Below are 15398 nucleotides of genomic sequence, written 5' to 3'. Positions count from 1 at the left end.
AAAAAAAAAAAAAAAAAAAAAAAAAAAAAAAAAAAAAAAAAAAAAAAAAAAAAGAGAAGGTGAATGCTTGTACATTTAAATATGTCAACTGCCAAGTATCAACAGCAACTCTAGAAAAGATGGTGCATTATAAGCTGCTGCAATGTTGATGTGATGCTGTGATTATACAACACTTAAGAGTGGCTATTGAAAGCATGATTATTTTCAACAATAATGAACCTACCAGCACACCCATAGGGACCCGGTAAGATGTCTTTCTATACTCTCTGATCACTTGAGAAATTTGTGAATGGGTCCTCCTGATTATTAGAAACAAGAAGATTAATTAATTTTAATTGCAATAATACTTAACCAAAAAGATAGCTGAAATGCATTCATTTAGCAACTCTAGGATTCAAGCAAATATAGACTGCATATACTTTGCGCATTCTACAAATGCAGAATTTTGGTGCTTCTCCATTCGAAAAGGCATTCAATTTCCTATCTATATCAACTACCAAGCAGCAGAAGGAACATAAAGATAATCCAAAGAGTTAAATCTTACGTAGCATAAAAAATAGTGGGCACCAACTTCTTCTTCTGATTCTTTCCAGCTGTTGTGACCGATGGTGCTGGTTCTGGGTTTCCTGAACAGAAATAACAGCCGGATAACATTGCCACTCAGAGAACGAGACAGAAAAAATTGCAATTCGAAATGTTGATCATAAAACAAAAAGACAAAGCTATGTTTGGTAAAATAGTTAGCCATTTAGTAAATTATGGTTTATTTAACCACTTATTTGACATAATTAAAAAAATTAGTGTTTGGTTAAAACTTTTTATAACTCTAAAATGTTAAAATTCAAAAAATTCTTCAAAACAACTTTTTCTATTAATTTTTCAGCAAAAAAAAATACTTTTATACAATCAACTAATGTTATCAAATTGTTATACCATGTAACCCAATAAGCTAAAAGGTGACTACCTGAGGGTTGTATTTCCGGAATAAAGCCACCACCGTGACCAATGGGATCAGCAAGGGCCTCTGGGTCGGGCTTTGAGCAAGTGGGATTGGAATGACGGCTCTTGGACTTGAAGTTCTGCTGCCAAGCAAGGGCGGAGCAGAGAAGAGAAAGCGACTTTCCGGTACCGGTCGGAGACTCAAGCAGCGCGTGAGATCGACCCTCCCGCTGCGCGCGATCGAGAGTCGCAATAACCCTATTCATAAAAGCCAGCTGCGTGCCGTACGGCTGGTAGGGAAACTCCACCGGAATGCCGCCGATGTGCACCACGCTTTTGGTGGTCGTAGTGTTAGGATTTTTCGTCGCCGACGACGGCGGCGGCGGAGGCTTTTGGTTCTTCATCTCAGAATTGAATGTATGGTGGTATTCTGGTTTTCCAGGAAAAATGAAGCGATGGTAGAGTTTTAGCTAAACTTCAGAATTTTAGCGGGAAATTTTTAAAACTCGTAGCCTCCATTTTTCATTATGGCGGGGATTTCTTACAGTGTACGCTGCAACCTGCAAGCCGGACTTGGAAACTGGAAATCTTCGGACTATAGTAGGCCCATTACCTACATTTTTATTATATTAAACTTACATTATCAATATATTAAAATTTTATTTTTCAAATATACATTATTGATATGTTATCTAATGATGTACATTTATTCATTATTCATATTATAATGCTGATCATGATACACTATATACATACATATCCGTTGACAAATCTAAACTATTGGTCTAGTAGATTTAATGGTTGAAAATAAATAAAAATTTGTAATATTTATGAAAATAATCCTGCTAATTTTAAAATTTTATAATATTTATGAAAAATGACTCCGATCATTTTTTACTTAATTTTCCATACATCATATCTTGGTTTGAATTTGTCCACAAATTCTCACATGGAAGTGGTTCTCATATGATTATGATTATATATATGTATGTATGTGTGCACGTGCATATGGGTGGCTTCTGTGCGATTGTGCGGTTAAATGAAATACATTGATTTTGTCTAAATAAACGTTCAGGATCAACAATGATTAAAAAACGCGGTGATAATTTGGTCTTTTTGCATCTAGGTCAAATTTTAAGTACATGGTTTTTGTACTTAATGTGCATGGTTTTAAACTTGCGTTAGTTTTTGAAACTTAAGTATGTCATTCTAAAACTTTAGGTGCATAGAGGCTAGGTCAATTTTGCAAGGTGGACACAAGTCTATATTCATAATTTTAGATCTCCTATGTTCATAATTTTAGCTCTTAATATACAAAATTACATTATTTAATATTCATAATGTTTGAACTCTATATTCATAATTTAGTTATATAAATTCAAAAATTGTGTTATAGTGTTGATCATAGAGTTTTGATACGATTGAATATAGAATTATGAAATTATGAACATAGAGCTATGAAATTGTGAGCTATGAAATTATGAAATTGTGAATATAAAATTATAAAATTGTGAACACGGAGTTATAAAAATATAAACATGGAATTATGAAATTATAAACATGAAGTTATGAAATTGTGAACACGGACCAGGGTCAACATTGCAATGTGAACCCGGGTCCATAGCATAACAACGGATTAGATTAGGGGTGGGTATTTAAAAATTAATAAAGGTGGCCCTATTAAAATAATATAGATTAAGAATGGGCTATAACATCCTTTTGTAAATAAATATATATTTATTTATGAATAATATTTTTTTTTTTTGAGATAGTTTATGAATAATAATTTGGTGCGGGTCAAATTCAGATACTCAATCCAATTCCCATTGCTGAAGCTGTAGAGAGTTACCTCCGCCGCGGCGCCGCCGCACCCCGTCTCCAGGACGCTGCCACTGCCACGTCGCGCTCGCCATCGCAACACCGCCGCTGGTCTGAACCGCCGCTGCCGTCATCTGCACCGATCTCCAGTCGCCGAGCAGCGCCGTCGCAACCAGAAACGCCGTTGACAAAAACAGGTATTGTTTTTATTTTTCTTTTTCGAAAAAAACGGCGCAGGTTCATTAGAAAAAAAATCATTGTAAATTCATTGTATATCTTTTATTTATTTATTTATTTATTTATTATTATTATTATTATTTTTTTGTATTTTGAAATTTATTAAAAAAAAATTCTCAATAGAGAGCTTTGCAGCAATCAAAATATATACAATTATTTTTCTACTGATAATGTGATATACGGCTAAAAAAAATCTATGTTAAGCAGATAATTCTACTAAAAATCTGATGTCATACAATGTTCATAGAGTTATCAAAATACATGTGTAGGAATTTTAATAACATGTATGTATAATATTGCACAGAGGCTATGAACAGGCATAGTAGATAATATGCATAAAATACATATGTATATACATAGAAAATTGTGCGAGAACTAGTGAGCTGTTGATAACGTGTTAGAAATATGTTTGTTGTACCCGTTGGCCTGTCAGCTCCTAACCGGTGAATCATTTGCAGGGTTGGATTAATAATATAACATGAGTAATGTAGAACAATAGAGATAGGGAAGGAGAGCCATTTCATTAGATCAACAACCATACCTACAAAGAGGATACATGCATATATATATATATATATATATATATATAACACTAGTAATAATAACAATCATAATGGTGACCGTTACAATGGTTACAAATAATGGCCACTAAATATATTATTTATAACACAATTCAATTTTTTTTTTTTGTAATGTTTAGTTTATTATTATTAATACATATAAGTATATTATATATATTGAGTTCCAGGCCTCCGTGAGACTTGCGAGACTTCCATTTTCAATCATCTTCAACCTTCACTTCCAGGGGCTCTTCCGTGCCTCACTTGTTGGTTGATTCTACTCACCTACAGCCCACTACCCACAGCCAGCGGTTCCACATTCTCTCTTTACTCACCAGTTCTTCAGTTTAGAACTTCAAAAATGTGTGAGAATTGAGATTCTCAAATCATAAAATTTCAAGCTTTTGTTCAAGTTAGCTAATGAAGAATTAAGGAAACCAGTTTATCTTTCTACCAACATCATTGCTGATAATTTGTTAATTTTGTCCACTCCTATGATGACACACCAAAACTCACATCCTCTTACCTCACTGTCGGATTTTTATGCCTCACTCCTCCAAACAAGCCTGAAAATCAAAGACCCATTTGCCATAAGATCGATCCATGCCCGGATAATCAAGTCCGGGCTCCACTTAGGTCCGTTCCTTGTGAATAATCTCATCAATGCATATGGAAAAAATGGGTTTATTTCTGATGCACAAAGTATGTTTGATGAAATGCCTACAAGGGATGCATCGTCTTGGAACACATTGCTATCTGCTTATGCAAAAAGGGGTCTGATCCATGAAGCGCGTCACATTTTTAATGAGATGCCTTGTCCTGATGATATCACGTGGACCACTATGATTGTCGGGTATAACTTAATTGGTCAGTTTAAAGTTGCAATTAAGACTTTTCTTGAGATGGTTGGCAGCAATGTGTTGCCTACCCAGTATACAGTTACAAGCATTCTTGCTTCTTGTGCTGCAATTAGATCATTGGACATAGGCAGGAAGGTTCATTCTTATGTTGTGAAATTTGGGTTGAGTAGGTATGTCTCTGTAGACAATTCTTTGTTGAATATGTATGCCAAATCAGGTGATGTTAGTACTGCTGAAATTGTTTTTGATAGGATAGCAATAAAGAACATTTCTAGCTGGAATGCAATGATTTCATTGCATATGCAAACTGCTCGAGTTGATCTTGCATTGGCACAGTTTGAGCAAATGAATGACAAAGATATTGTTTCCTGGAATTCAATGATTGCAGGTTATAACCAGCATGGATTTGATGTTGAAGCTTTAAATATGTTTTATAGAATGCTTAGGGAATCCTTGCTGAAGCCTGACCATTATACTTTAGCAAGTGTACTATCAGCTTGTTCTAATCTTGAAGAGCTAAATGTTGGGAAACAAATCCATTCTCATATTCTTAGAACTGAGTTTGACTCTTCTGGGGCAGTTGGGAATGCTTTGATATCCATGTACTCACAATGTGGTGCAGTTGAAATTGCCCGAAGGATTTTGGAGCAGAGTCGAATATCCAATTTAAATGTGATTGCTTTTACTGCCCTACTGGATGGCTACATCAAACTTGGTGATATAGATCCAGCAAGGAAGATTTTTGATTCTCTAAAGGACCGGGATGTGGTTGCATGGACGGCTATGATTGTCGGCTACATGCAGAATGGCTTAAACAATGATGCAATGGATCTCTTCAGGTTAATGTCTGAAATAGGGCCAGAACCCAATAGCTATACTCTAGCAGCTATGCTCAGTGTTTGCTCAAGCTTGGCATCTTTGAATCATGGCAAACAAATCCATGCTGCAGCTTTAAAATCAGGGGAAGCATCATCAGTTTCTGTAAGTAATGCCTTGATTACCATGTATGCAAAGTCTGGAAACATAAGTTGTGCACAGAGAGTATTTAATTTGATACACTGGAAAAGGGAAACTGTATCTTGGACTTCAATGATCCTAGCTTTAGCTCAACATGGATTTGGAGAGGAATCCATACAGTTATTTGAGAATATGCTGGCAATGGGTATAAGACCTGATCATATTACTTATGTAGGTGTTCTCTCTGCTTGTATACATGTTGGCTTGGTAGCACAAGGTCGCCTATATTTCAGGATGATGAAAGATGTGCATGGTATTGAACCCACCTCAAGCCACTATTCCTGCATGATTGACCTCTTTGGACGTGCTGGACTGCTGCAAGAAGCACAAGATTTTATAGAGAAGATGCCAATTGAACCAGATGCAATAGCTTGGGGCTCATTGTTAGCTTCCTGTAAAGTTCACAAGAATGTTAAGCTGGCAAAACTTGCAGCTGAGAGATTGCTTTCAATTGATCCTGAAAATAGCGGGGCCTACTCAGGACTTGCTAATGCCTACGCGGCTTGCCAAAAGTGGGAAGAAGCTGCTAAAATTAGAAAATCAATGAAGGATAGGCAAGTTAAGAAAGAACAAGGATTTAGCTGGGTTCAGATAAAGAATGAAGTTCACGTTTTTGGGGTTGAAGATGTGCTTCATCCCCAAAGGGATGCTATATTTCAGACAATGGAAAAAATATGGAAAGAGATTAAGAAACTGGGTTTTGTTCCTGACACTGAATCAGTGCTGCACGATCTTGATAACGAGTTGAAAGACCAGCTCCTTCGGCATCATAGTGAAAAGCTTGCTATTGCATTCGGGCTACTAAATACCCCAGATAATACTACTTTAAGGATCATGAAAAACCTTAGAGTTTGTAATGACTGTCACTCTGCAATTAAATACATCTCCAAGCTTGTTGGCAGAGAAATTATTGTTAGGGATGCCACTCGTTTTCACCATTTCAAAGATGGGTTTTGCTCTTGTCGGGATTATTGGTAAGGTGGATGGAGAAAATGTTACCACTTGAGGCTATGATTGGAGTACTAAGCCTGAACCTGGTAGCTCAAGATTGGGGCAAATTTTGGTTTGCTGGTTTTGGTATTTTCTGCATCAACTGCTGTCAGATTCACGGAACTTCTTGATAGAAGATCTGAAACAGCATTGATGCTACAACCTTACCTTGTTCAGAAAGTTAATTTATTGTGGCCTGCTACATTATAGAGGTACATTATAACTATTGTTTGTTGTTAGTCTTAGTTATTTTAATTAAAAAAGAAACACCTATCTTGACCATTCCTAAAGACACACACAATCTGAACTCACAAAGGAAATGACAATGCATATAATGCCTATTTATTTATGTATACAAGGCACAGCTTTAATTAGTAGAAGTCTGCATTATGTTGACACAACTATTTCAAGGATCAAAAGCTATATTCCTGCATCCTAACTATTAACTTCTAAGTATCAAACCAATTGTGTTGCAATTCTCTTTTCTTTTGGTTTGGTTATTCCCTTATTCCAAATTTTTTTCTTAGATTCAAGCTCAACAATTCCAGCTCTGTTCTTGGATGGAGGGCTTCTCGCTTGGTTACCACTGAACTTATCAGGTACTTCTTGTTAGTGCTTTAATGCTTTTATTTTTATTTTTAAACATGTTGCTTTATGGTTGCTGAAGTGTGGTTATGTTCTTCAGAAGGGCAATGGTAATGTTAGCTGCTGCAGAATTGTATATAGATGGCTAGATGCTCTACTTTTCTCCTGGTACCAAAACTTCTCAGTCACACCAACTATAATTAAAAACCATAAGAACTTAGAAGTTGGCTAGTAACTCAAAGTAGTTATTTGTGTCAAAAGCTCATTACAATTAATTAAATCAACTTGTAAGGGCACTTAATAATTCTTCCACAGCTATGAAGTGATGTGGTAGGTCAGGACTTATAGTAAATTATTTTACACTTGCATGTCTTGGTTGTGACATGCCTCTGGCTAATAGATTTAGCTTGCGATTTGGATGAAGGGAAGGCACTATATATACATTGAATCTCCTGCTTGGATGTAGGCATTTATTCTTTTTTCCTTTTATATTAGTAAGTATGCCGTTAATTCTTTTCTGGATCAATTTTATTTTGCAGATGCATCTAACAGAAAAATGGAGAATCGCCCAATGTCCCAGAAGGGAAGCAGTTTGATTATGGGCCAAACCACACTTACAAGTTGAATCAAATCAATTAGCTAGTCTATCCCATAACTTTATGAACACATATGTCTTCTCTCATATTTTCAATGTGGGACTCTTAACAGTATGTTTTAGTGAACCCTTGGTGAATCATGTGGCGCATGTTCAAATATCAGAAGCTACCTGAGTGAAAGAAAGCGCTGCAATGATGGGCTAGCCACAGGCATGAAGTTGCATTCTTGGCGTTGTGAAGAGGGTGTTATAGCAGTGCAGGCTTTTGAAAGTTGAAACCCATTGATACTATAAAGGCAGAATGCAGGAAAGTGGGAGTGTACTGATAATGCTCAGTCCACCATAAAATGGTCATACAGATATATGAATAATGTTTCTCTTAAACTAGCATTTATAAAATGTATGTGTGTGTGTGTGTATATATATATATATATATATATATAGAGGGTGATGATGCAAACGCATAGCTACTATCTAAAGGTATGTATTGAATAATGTCTTGTGACCTTAGCGATCACAAAGATGTAAACCAATGGGCTCAAATATATTGTACGGAGTATTGTGTAATTCCATTTGCTTTTCCATTTGCTTAGGTAAAGTGTTTGATTTATCAATGTCAGAACAATATTGGAGAAATCTTATTCGTATATTTTTACAAATAACTATCGTTTGCTTTTCTAAACCCTGGGCAATATTTAAGTTATATTTCTGCAGATTAGGCAGGAAACATGAACCAATGACCTTGTGGTCTAGTGGTACGAAGTGACTCTTTTAAATGAAAGGTCATTGGTTGAACTTCAGTAGTGGTGATATTGACTCCTTCTGCTCCAGTAGTAAACATAAAATATGTTTTTACATCAAATAGGTAGGGTGTTAATTCAAATTTTGTAAGTTCAGTAGGTTAATTTGATTTTTTACCAAATTATACTACAAATAGAGATGTAATCCACCCAAACTGAGCTCAAACATTCATCGAGTTTATCAGAATAGCTAACAGTACTTACTTACATTACTAGTGCCAAATACATTTATCCACTTTTTTTTATTTAACGAAAGGTCATTTTCTCGTATATTCAAAATTTCATTTAAATAATCGCTCACCGTTTAAATGATACAAAAATATTTATCACAAAAAAAAAAAAAAAAAATTCAACAAGATAAATTATACTCCTTTCTGTCTCATTTTATATGTATATTTACTATTTATTGATCAAACTAACTTTTTTCAATTGCTTATTTTTTATAGTAATTTTTAATTATTTTGAAATTTTTTTTTTTTATGTCTAATAACACTTTTAATATAGTTTATAAATTTTATATATTAATACTAAATTTAATATTATAAAAAATTAAATTAAAAATAATTTTAGTCAAACTTCATTAATCGAAACAAATAGACAAATAGTGAAATGGGACGAAGAGAGTACCAAACATTCCATCAATTCAATTTCTATTAATTAAATTTTAATCCAATGAAACAAGTCAAGTCATACACAAAATGCAAAATAATAATGTTGTGAAGAGTGTAACAAATACGCGCTACAGTAGCGCTTGGAGCCATGGACACTAATCACACTATCCCACCCTACTCATTTTCCCGCCAAAGCTCTCCCTACTGCCTTTAACTATCCACATTTTGGCGCCAATGCCATCTCTCCTCCGCTCAGATAACCCTAGAAGACCGTCGACCTCAGCGACAGCTCGATCAGAGCCCCAAGCCGCCCGTGACCGCCGTCGACCTCACCAGCGAGCTCAAGTAGGGCGTATTCACTAGCAACCGGCGACTCCAAGCAGGGCGGTTTCCTGTCACGGCAAGATGATGGATGGTCATGATTTCGATCGAGATAAAGGTAGGATGGGCCTTTTCCCCCTCCCATTTTGATGCATTTTGTATCGATGCTTAGACATTTCTTTTATTTGGAACGTAGATCTCGCCAAAGATTTTCTGTCGAATTTCCCCGATTCAGATGGCGAGGCCAAATACTTGAATATCCTAGTGAGTTCTCATTTCTCAACATGTTATTTGTTTCAGTGTTCTTTTTCAATTTTCAAATTCTCATTATTTTCAGTTTAATGTTCAATTCATGTCTTAACTTCTTTCCTTCCTTTTCGTTTGCACTTTGTTCAGCAAGATGTTGCCAATCGGAAATTCAAGGCTATCCAGATTGTGCTTGAAGACCTAGCTAGTGTAAGTTCCGTAGCTCCTTTTCTTTTTCTTCAAAGAATAAATCTTTGGTAGTTGCTTAATCTGAGCTGCTTAAATGAAATTTACTAATTTCGGTCATTTTATTAGTACAAGGACTTGGATGAAGAATTCTTTCAGAGGGTCAGAGAAAACACACGTCGCTATATTGCTATATTTGCAAGTGCCATTGATGAGCTCATGCCGGAACCAACAGAGGTGTTTCATGATGAGGATCATGATATCTTGATGACACAGAGATCCGAGGAAGGAACTGAGAACACTGATGGTTCTGATGCACGGCAAAGGATGCCTCCTGAAATTAAGCGTTTCTAGTAAGCTCCACAAATCAAAATGAGCCTCTTATTCTTCCTTTAGCTATCCACATTGAAATTCCAAATTTTCTCCATATTGAATTGTTTATGACCCTAGTGTTCCTACAATAAAGGCTCATTTCCTTGGAGTCTTGGTCCACCTGAGTGAATTGTTAAATATGCAGCAGACCAGATAGTGGTCTTGCTTTGAGACCAAAATACTCTTTAGTTTATCTGTAGTAGATTTGCTAGTTCAACCATCTGAGCTTTATTATAGTAACAAACATAGCAAACCGCTCCTAACTATAGTTTTCTTTGCTGATACCAGTGAAGTCTACATCAGTGACATCACAACATCTTCTAAAGTCCGGCCACTTACAATTAGGGAGGTCAAGGCTTCATATATTGGTCAGCTTGTCAAAATTGCTGGCATTGTGACTCGCTGTTCCGATGTAAAGCCATTGATGCAGGTTGCTGTGTACACATGTGAAGAGTGTGGATTTGAAATTTATCAGGTGAACTTCAATTGGTTATATCCATTTTTGTTGAGTCCATGCAAAACAGTTATTTCATTTAACAGTTATGAGGCATGATGTACTTCAAGAACATCAGATATCATAGTTTTTGTCACCTTTATTTGATCTGAATGTTATTTCATTTTATTAACAGGAGGTCACTGCTAGGGTATTCATGCCTTTATTTGAATGCCCATCCTCTCGCTGCAAAATAAATAGAACAAAGGGGAATCTTATCCTTCAACTGAGAGCATCAAAGTTTTTGAAATTTCAGGAGGTTTGCCCATTCACCTGATCTGGATTGCAATATGTGTTAACACATAGATCTTAATTTTGTTTACTTTTTGGCACTGATCTCAGGCCAAAATTCAAGAGTTGGCCGAGCATGTTCCTAAAGGTCATATTCCTCGATCAATGACTGTTCACTTTAGGGGAGAACTTACAAGAAAGGTTGGCCATCAGTGATACTTTTATTTCTTGGTGTAGTTAATAGATTTGTCAAGATAATGCTTATTTGTATACTCTATAAATATAAAACCATTAAACTATTTGACCAAGTATCTCTTTTTTGCCAGAGAGGGTGTGTTTTACATTCTTTTCTTTGGTTAAGGTCGATACGTTTTATCATGCTTCCAAACTTAACACTGGATATTGATCAATATTCTTATCTTTTATTAATGTGGAATATGTATTTTAAAACCTCAACATGGCAGGTAGCCCCTGGTGATGTTGTTGAATTGTCGGGGATTTTCCTTCCTATCCCTTACACTGGATTTAGAGCAATGCGAGCAGGCTTAATAGCAGATACTTACTTGGAAGCCATGTCTGTTACCCATTTCAAGAAAAAATATGAGGAGTAAGCTTTGTACAATATTTAAAGTGTTTGAAAAGTATATCATCTTTGCAGCAATGGAGAATGAATAAGATGTACGTTCACTTGATAAATTAGTGCATTGGACCATCAATTGGTGTTTATGTGCAGATATGAGTTTAGAGAAGATGAAGAAGAGCAGATATCTCGATTAGCTGAGGATGGTGATATCTATAATAAGCTTGCAAGATCATTAGCCCCAGAAATTTTTGGACATGAGGATATTAAAAAAGCTCTTCTTCTTCTCCTAGTGGGTGCTCCTCATCGAAAGTTGAAGGATGGCATGAAGGTAATTGCTTAGGCAGAACTTTCAATCCACCTATTCTTAAAGGGAATGTTTAAATTTTATGAATAAAGGCTGCAGCTTATAAGAATTAGAATTTCTCTCTTCCTATGCGTTTTTACAATTAACTTCTATATACGAATGAACTTCGGATATCTAGTTTCCTTTAATGTTTTGCCCTTGGTCTATGGATTATGACTTTTTTTTTTATAAATGCAGATTAGAGGAGATATACATATATGCTTGATGGGTGACCCAGGGGTTGCAAAAAGTCAGCTTCTTAAGCACATAATTAATGTTGCACCACGAGGTGTCTATACCACAGGAAAAGGGAGCAGTGGTGTGGGACTAACTGCAGCTGTTCAGAAGGATCCGGTGACAAATGAGATGGTTTTGGAAGGAGGAGCATTGGTGAGAATTTTTTCTTCATTGTTTGTGGATTACAGTATCATTGGATCTTTTTGTCATCCAGTCATGAATTTCTTTGGGCTCTTGTTAACTTTTATCAGGTATTGGCGGACATGGGTATATGTGCTATTGATGAGTTTGACAAGATGGATGAGTCAGATAGAACAGCAATACATGAAGTAATGGAGCAACAGACTGTTAGCATTGCCAAAGCTGGGATCACCACATCTTTGAATGCAAGGACTGCCGTCCTTGCTGCCGCTAATCCTGCCTGGTAAACATTCATACTCTTTGAACTCTGTACTTCGCAGCTCATTGATGGTTTCTCCTAGTTTTTAGCATTGGGTACATGTGTAAAAGAAAAAAATAAGCCAACTTGCTTCAGAAAAACCATGCTCATGCATACACTTATTATAGCTTGAAATTTTGACAATTTCAGGGGAAGATACGACTTACGAAGGACACCAGCTGAAAACATTAATCTCCCTCCTGCCCTGCTATCAAGATTTGACCTCCTGTGGTTGATCTTGGACCGGGCTGACATGGATACTGATCTTGAGTTGGCTAGGCATGTTGTCTATGTTCATCAAAAAAAAGAGTCTCCTGCTCTTGGCTTCACTCCACTGGATCCATCTGTGCTTCGGTAAATGTCACTACGCATGTAGTTCTGGAGTTTTTACTTATAAGTTTTCACAATTAAAACCCCTTGATAGATGCTGTATTTTACAGATAGGATAAAAATAGTACAGAGTGATGTCGACACTTAATAGCATCTGTTGCTCTTCATGAATTAACAGTATTCTACTTGTTTTTAGGGCCTATATTTCAACTGCAAGGAAATTGTCTCCTTGTGTTCCAAGAGAACTGGAGGAATATATTGCCAGTGCATATTCCAGCATTAGGCAAGAGGAAGCAAAATCAAACACTCCTCACTCTTATACAACTGTCAGAACACTGCTCAGTATTCTTAGGATTTCAGCAGTAAGTTCCTATTCCCTCTCCAAGCAAATAACAATCTAGTTATCACATTTTGCTTGGCACTCACAGGGGTTAAAACCATAGCACAGAGTAAGAGGAGGAGAATATTCTCGTAATCTTGTTTTGAGTGCACAATTAGTATTCTCATGGCATGTCTCCTCACTCTCTTATTCTACAGGGACTCGCCAGACTCAGGTTCTCAGAGACTGTTGCTCAAAGTGATGTAGATGAGGCACTTCGCTTAATGCAAATGTCAAAGTTTTCATTGTATTCAGATGATCGACAAAGATCTGGGTTGGACGCGATATCTGACATATATTCAATCTTGCGTGATGAAGCTGCTAGGATTAACAGGATGGATGTTAGCTATACACAGGCACTCAACTGGATATCTAGAAAGGTGAGCTAATTTTTTGTATACAAACTTGGTTTGTCACCCTCTTCTACCACACCAGTCCCTCTCTCATCTAACAAAGCACAAAAACTAACCAAAAAATTCTCTAATAAATCTGCTGTTGCAGTTAATTCATTAGTGTGAGTGATGTGTTGTTATGAACAGGGATACAGTGAAGCTCAGCTGAAGGAATGTCTGGAGGAATATGCAGCTTTAAATGTGTGGCAGATTCATCCCAATACTTTTGATATTCGATTCATTGATGCCTGATATCACCCACCATATGCCACCATTATTGTTTACCTGTAGACGGTAGACCAACCAGAGGCACTGTATGCTGAAATATTTGAGGGTTGGTTCATAGCAATTAGCAATCTTGTGCCCACATATGTATTGTAATGTTCCTAGGTTTTATTAGCTTTGCTGCTGCTTGCTACAATTAGGAAGATGAAACATGCACGCTTCATTACAATATTTGTATGCAAGACCTAATTTAAGCTCCCTTTCATTAAGGCAAGCCTCTATTCTACTCCCATTTTTCTTTAATATGGGTCAGGACTAAGGCTTAGTTGAATAGTTGGTGCCATTTTAGCTAAGATACGGTGCAGTGATGTTTTTTTTTTCTTTTTAAATAATCATGATTTTTACAAAATAGTATCTGTTCTATATTTTTTTAAATATTTTCAATCAAAAGAATCTAAAGTTCGAACATATGGCTATTTATTTGGAATAATAACTGAAATATTGTCACACTATATAGTAGTTCGCCCGTGATGTTTAGTTTAAGTTATTTAAGCCAAATCATATGCACGCAATAAATTGAATACAATACAGTGATACACCCTTTTCTAGACAAATTTACAACTACCAAACCATACACGACAAATAGGATAAGTAAAATACAATTCATCAAACACTTATCTAGTTCTTCCGGATCCTCTCTCGATTTGCCGCCACCGCTCACATCATTTTCACAATTTTCCGACTCAGATCTACAATCCACACCACTACAAAATTCCCTACTCCACCACAGATTTCCGCTTTCAATTAAACGGGTATACCGGAGTAGAAGTTTTGATGGATCAGTGGCAGCTCTTCTTGAAGATAAGAGAACGAAGCGGGGTGTGGCAGAACAAACGGAACTTGACAGCGAGAACGATGGAGACAACTACCACTAAAAGTATGAAGCAAAAGAGACAAGGGCAGAGAGCTACCACTAAGAAGGAGCTCTGTTTGTTCTCCAGATCTTCGTCATTGTACGCATGCGGCTTCTCTGTCTCCAGGTTCGCCGGAGCTAACATCGAAGATCTGGAAGAGTTGTTCATTGGCATTAAGCTGCGAAAAAGAGAGTGGTAAAGCTTTAAACCGCAGAGGCTATGGAAGGCTTTTATGCAGCAAGAGAGATTCCGTGGGTGCGCGCTGCTGTATTTTCAGTGCTACTAGGCCTACGCTTACCTTAATGGAGGATAAAAAATTGTTCATGTAACAATAATACTAGGACCAAATTAGGATGTTCTGATAAAAAAGATTAAAAGTGAATTGTTACCTATAAATCTAGAACAAAAAATAAAATTAAATCATATTTTAATATTACTAAAATGAAATTAATGTGTGTGAGAATGAAATTAAAAAACAAAGTTCATGCAATAACATATATGGTCAAATGGAATTGTAGTATAATTAAAATGATACTTTTTTTTTAATACAACTAATCCTAAGAGTCAGTACCGCCTCCACTAAGGCTTGATCTCATAATATATGGGAGAGCCACTACATGCTATTTTAGCACAAGGTGCTTGGCAATTAAAATGATACTTTAATTTTGCTATAATGAAACTAATTGTGAAAAATG

General features: G+C 36.3%; 3 protein-coding genes across 4 annotated transcripts in view; 2 read left to right on the top strand and 1 right to left on the bottom strand.

Annotated features, from left to right (window-relative positions):
- LOC116006277 (Fanconi anemia group J protein homolog) overlaps positions 1-1505 on the bottom strand; it is a 10492-nt gene extending 8987 nt beyond the window's left edge. The window contains exons 1-3 of the mRNA XM_031246587.1: positions 965-1505; positions 545-626; positions 224-299 (exon numbers count right to left, since the gene is read on the bottom strand). Coding sequence (XP_031102447.1) covers positions 224-299; positions 545-626; positions 965-1343 — 537 coding nt within the window. The 5' untranslated portion in view covers positions 1344-1505. The remainder of the gene's footprint in view (positions 1-223; positions 300-544; positions 627-964) is intronic.
- Positions 1506-2749: 1244 nt separating this feature from the next.
- On the top strand, positions 2750-8237 carry LOC116007488 (pentatricopeptide repeat-containing protein At2g22070). Of its 2 annotated transcripts, XM_031248185.1 has the most exons (5): positions 2750-2954; positions 3743-6633; positions 6949-7020; positions 7107-7174; positions 7546-8237. In XM_031248185.1, the coding sequence occupies exon 2, from the start codon at positions 4049-4051 to the stop codon at positions 6407-6409; it is 2361 nt and encodes a 786-aa protein (XP_031104045.1). In that variant the 5' UTR covers positions 2750-2954; positions 3743-4048; the 3' UTR covers positions 6410-6633; positions 6949-7020; positions 7107-7174; positions 7546-8237. The 2 variants fall into 2 exon arrangements, with proteins under 2 accessions (XP_031104045.1, XP_031104044.1); XM_031248184.1 differs by lacking the exon at positions 7107-7174.
- A 1018-nt stretch (positions 8238-9255) lies between these two features.
- LOC116005615 (DNA replication licensing factor MCM7) lies at positions 9256-14120 on the top strand. The gene is made up of 15 exons (XM_031245859.1): positions 9256-9451; positions 9530-9597; positions 9730-9789; positions 9895-10118; positions 10426-10612; positions 10767-10889; positions 10973-11062; positions 11326-11468; positions 11595-11772; positions 11986-12177; positions 12276-12448; positions 12614-12817; positions 12990-13155; positions 13331-13552; positions 13712-14120. The coding sequence occupies exons 1-15, from the start codon at positions 9418-9420 to the stop codon at positions 13814-13816; spliced, it is 2169 nt and encodes a 722-aa protein (XP_031101719.1). The 5' UTR covers positions 9256-9417; the 3' UTR covers positions 13817-14120.
- Positions 14121-15398: the final 1278 nt, after the last annotated feature.

Source organism: Ipomoea triloba, chromosome 15 (genome assembly GCF_003576645.1).
Source record: "Ipomoea triloba cultivar NCNSP0323 chromosome 15, ASM357664v1".
Taxonomy (NCBI): domain Eukaryota; kingdom Viridiplantae; phylum Streptophyta; class Magnoliopsida; order Solanales; family Convolvulaceae; genus Ipomoea; species Ipomoea triloba.
The sequence above is the reverse complement of the archived record's forward strand: the minus strand, read 5'-3'. Positions and strand labels throughout refer to the sequence as shown.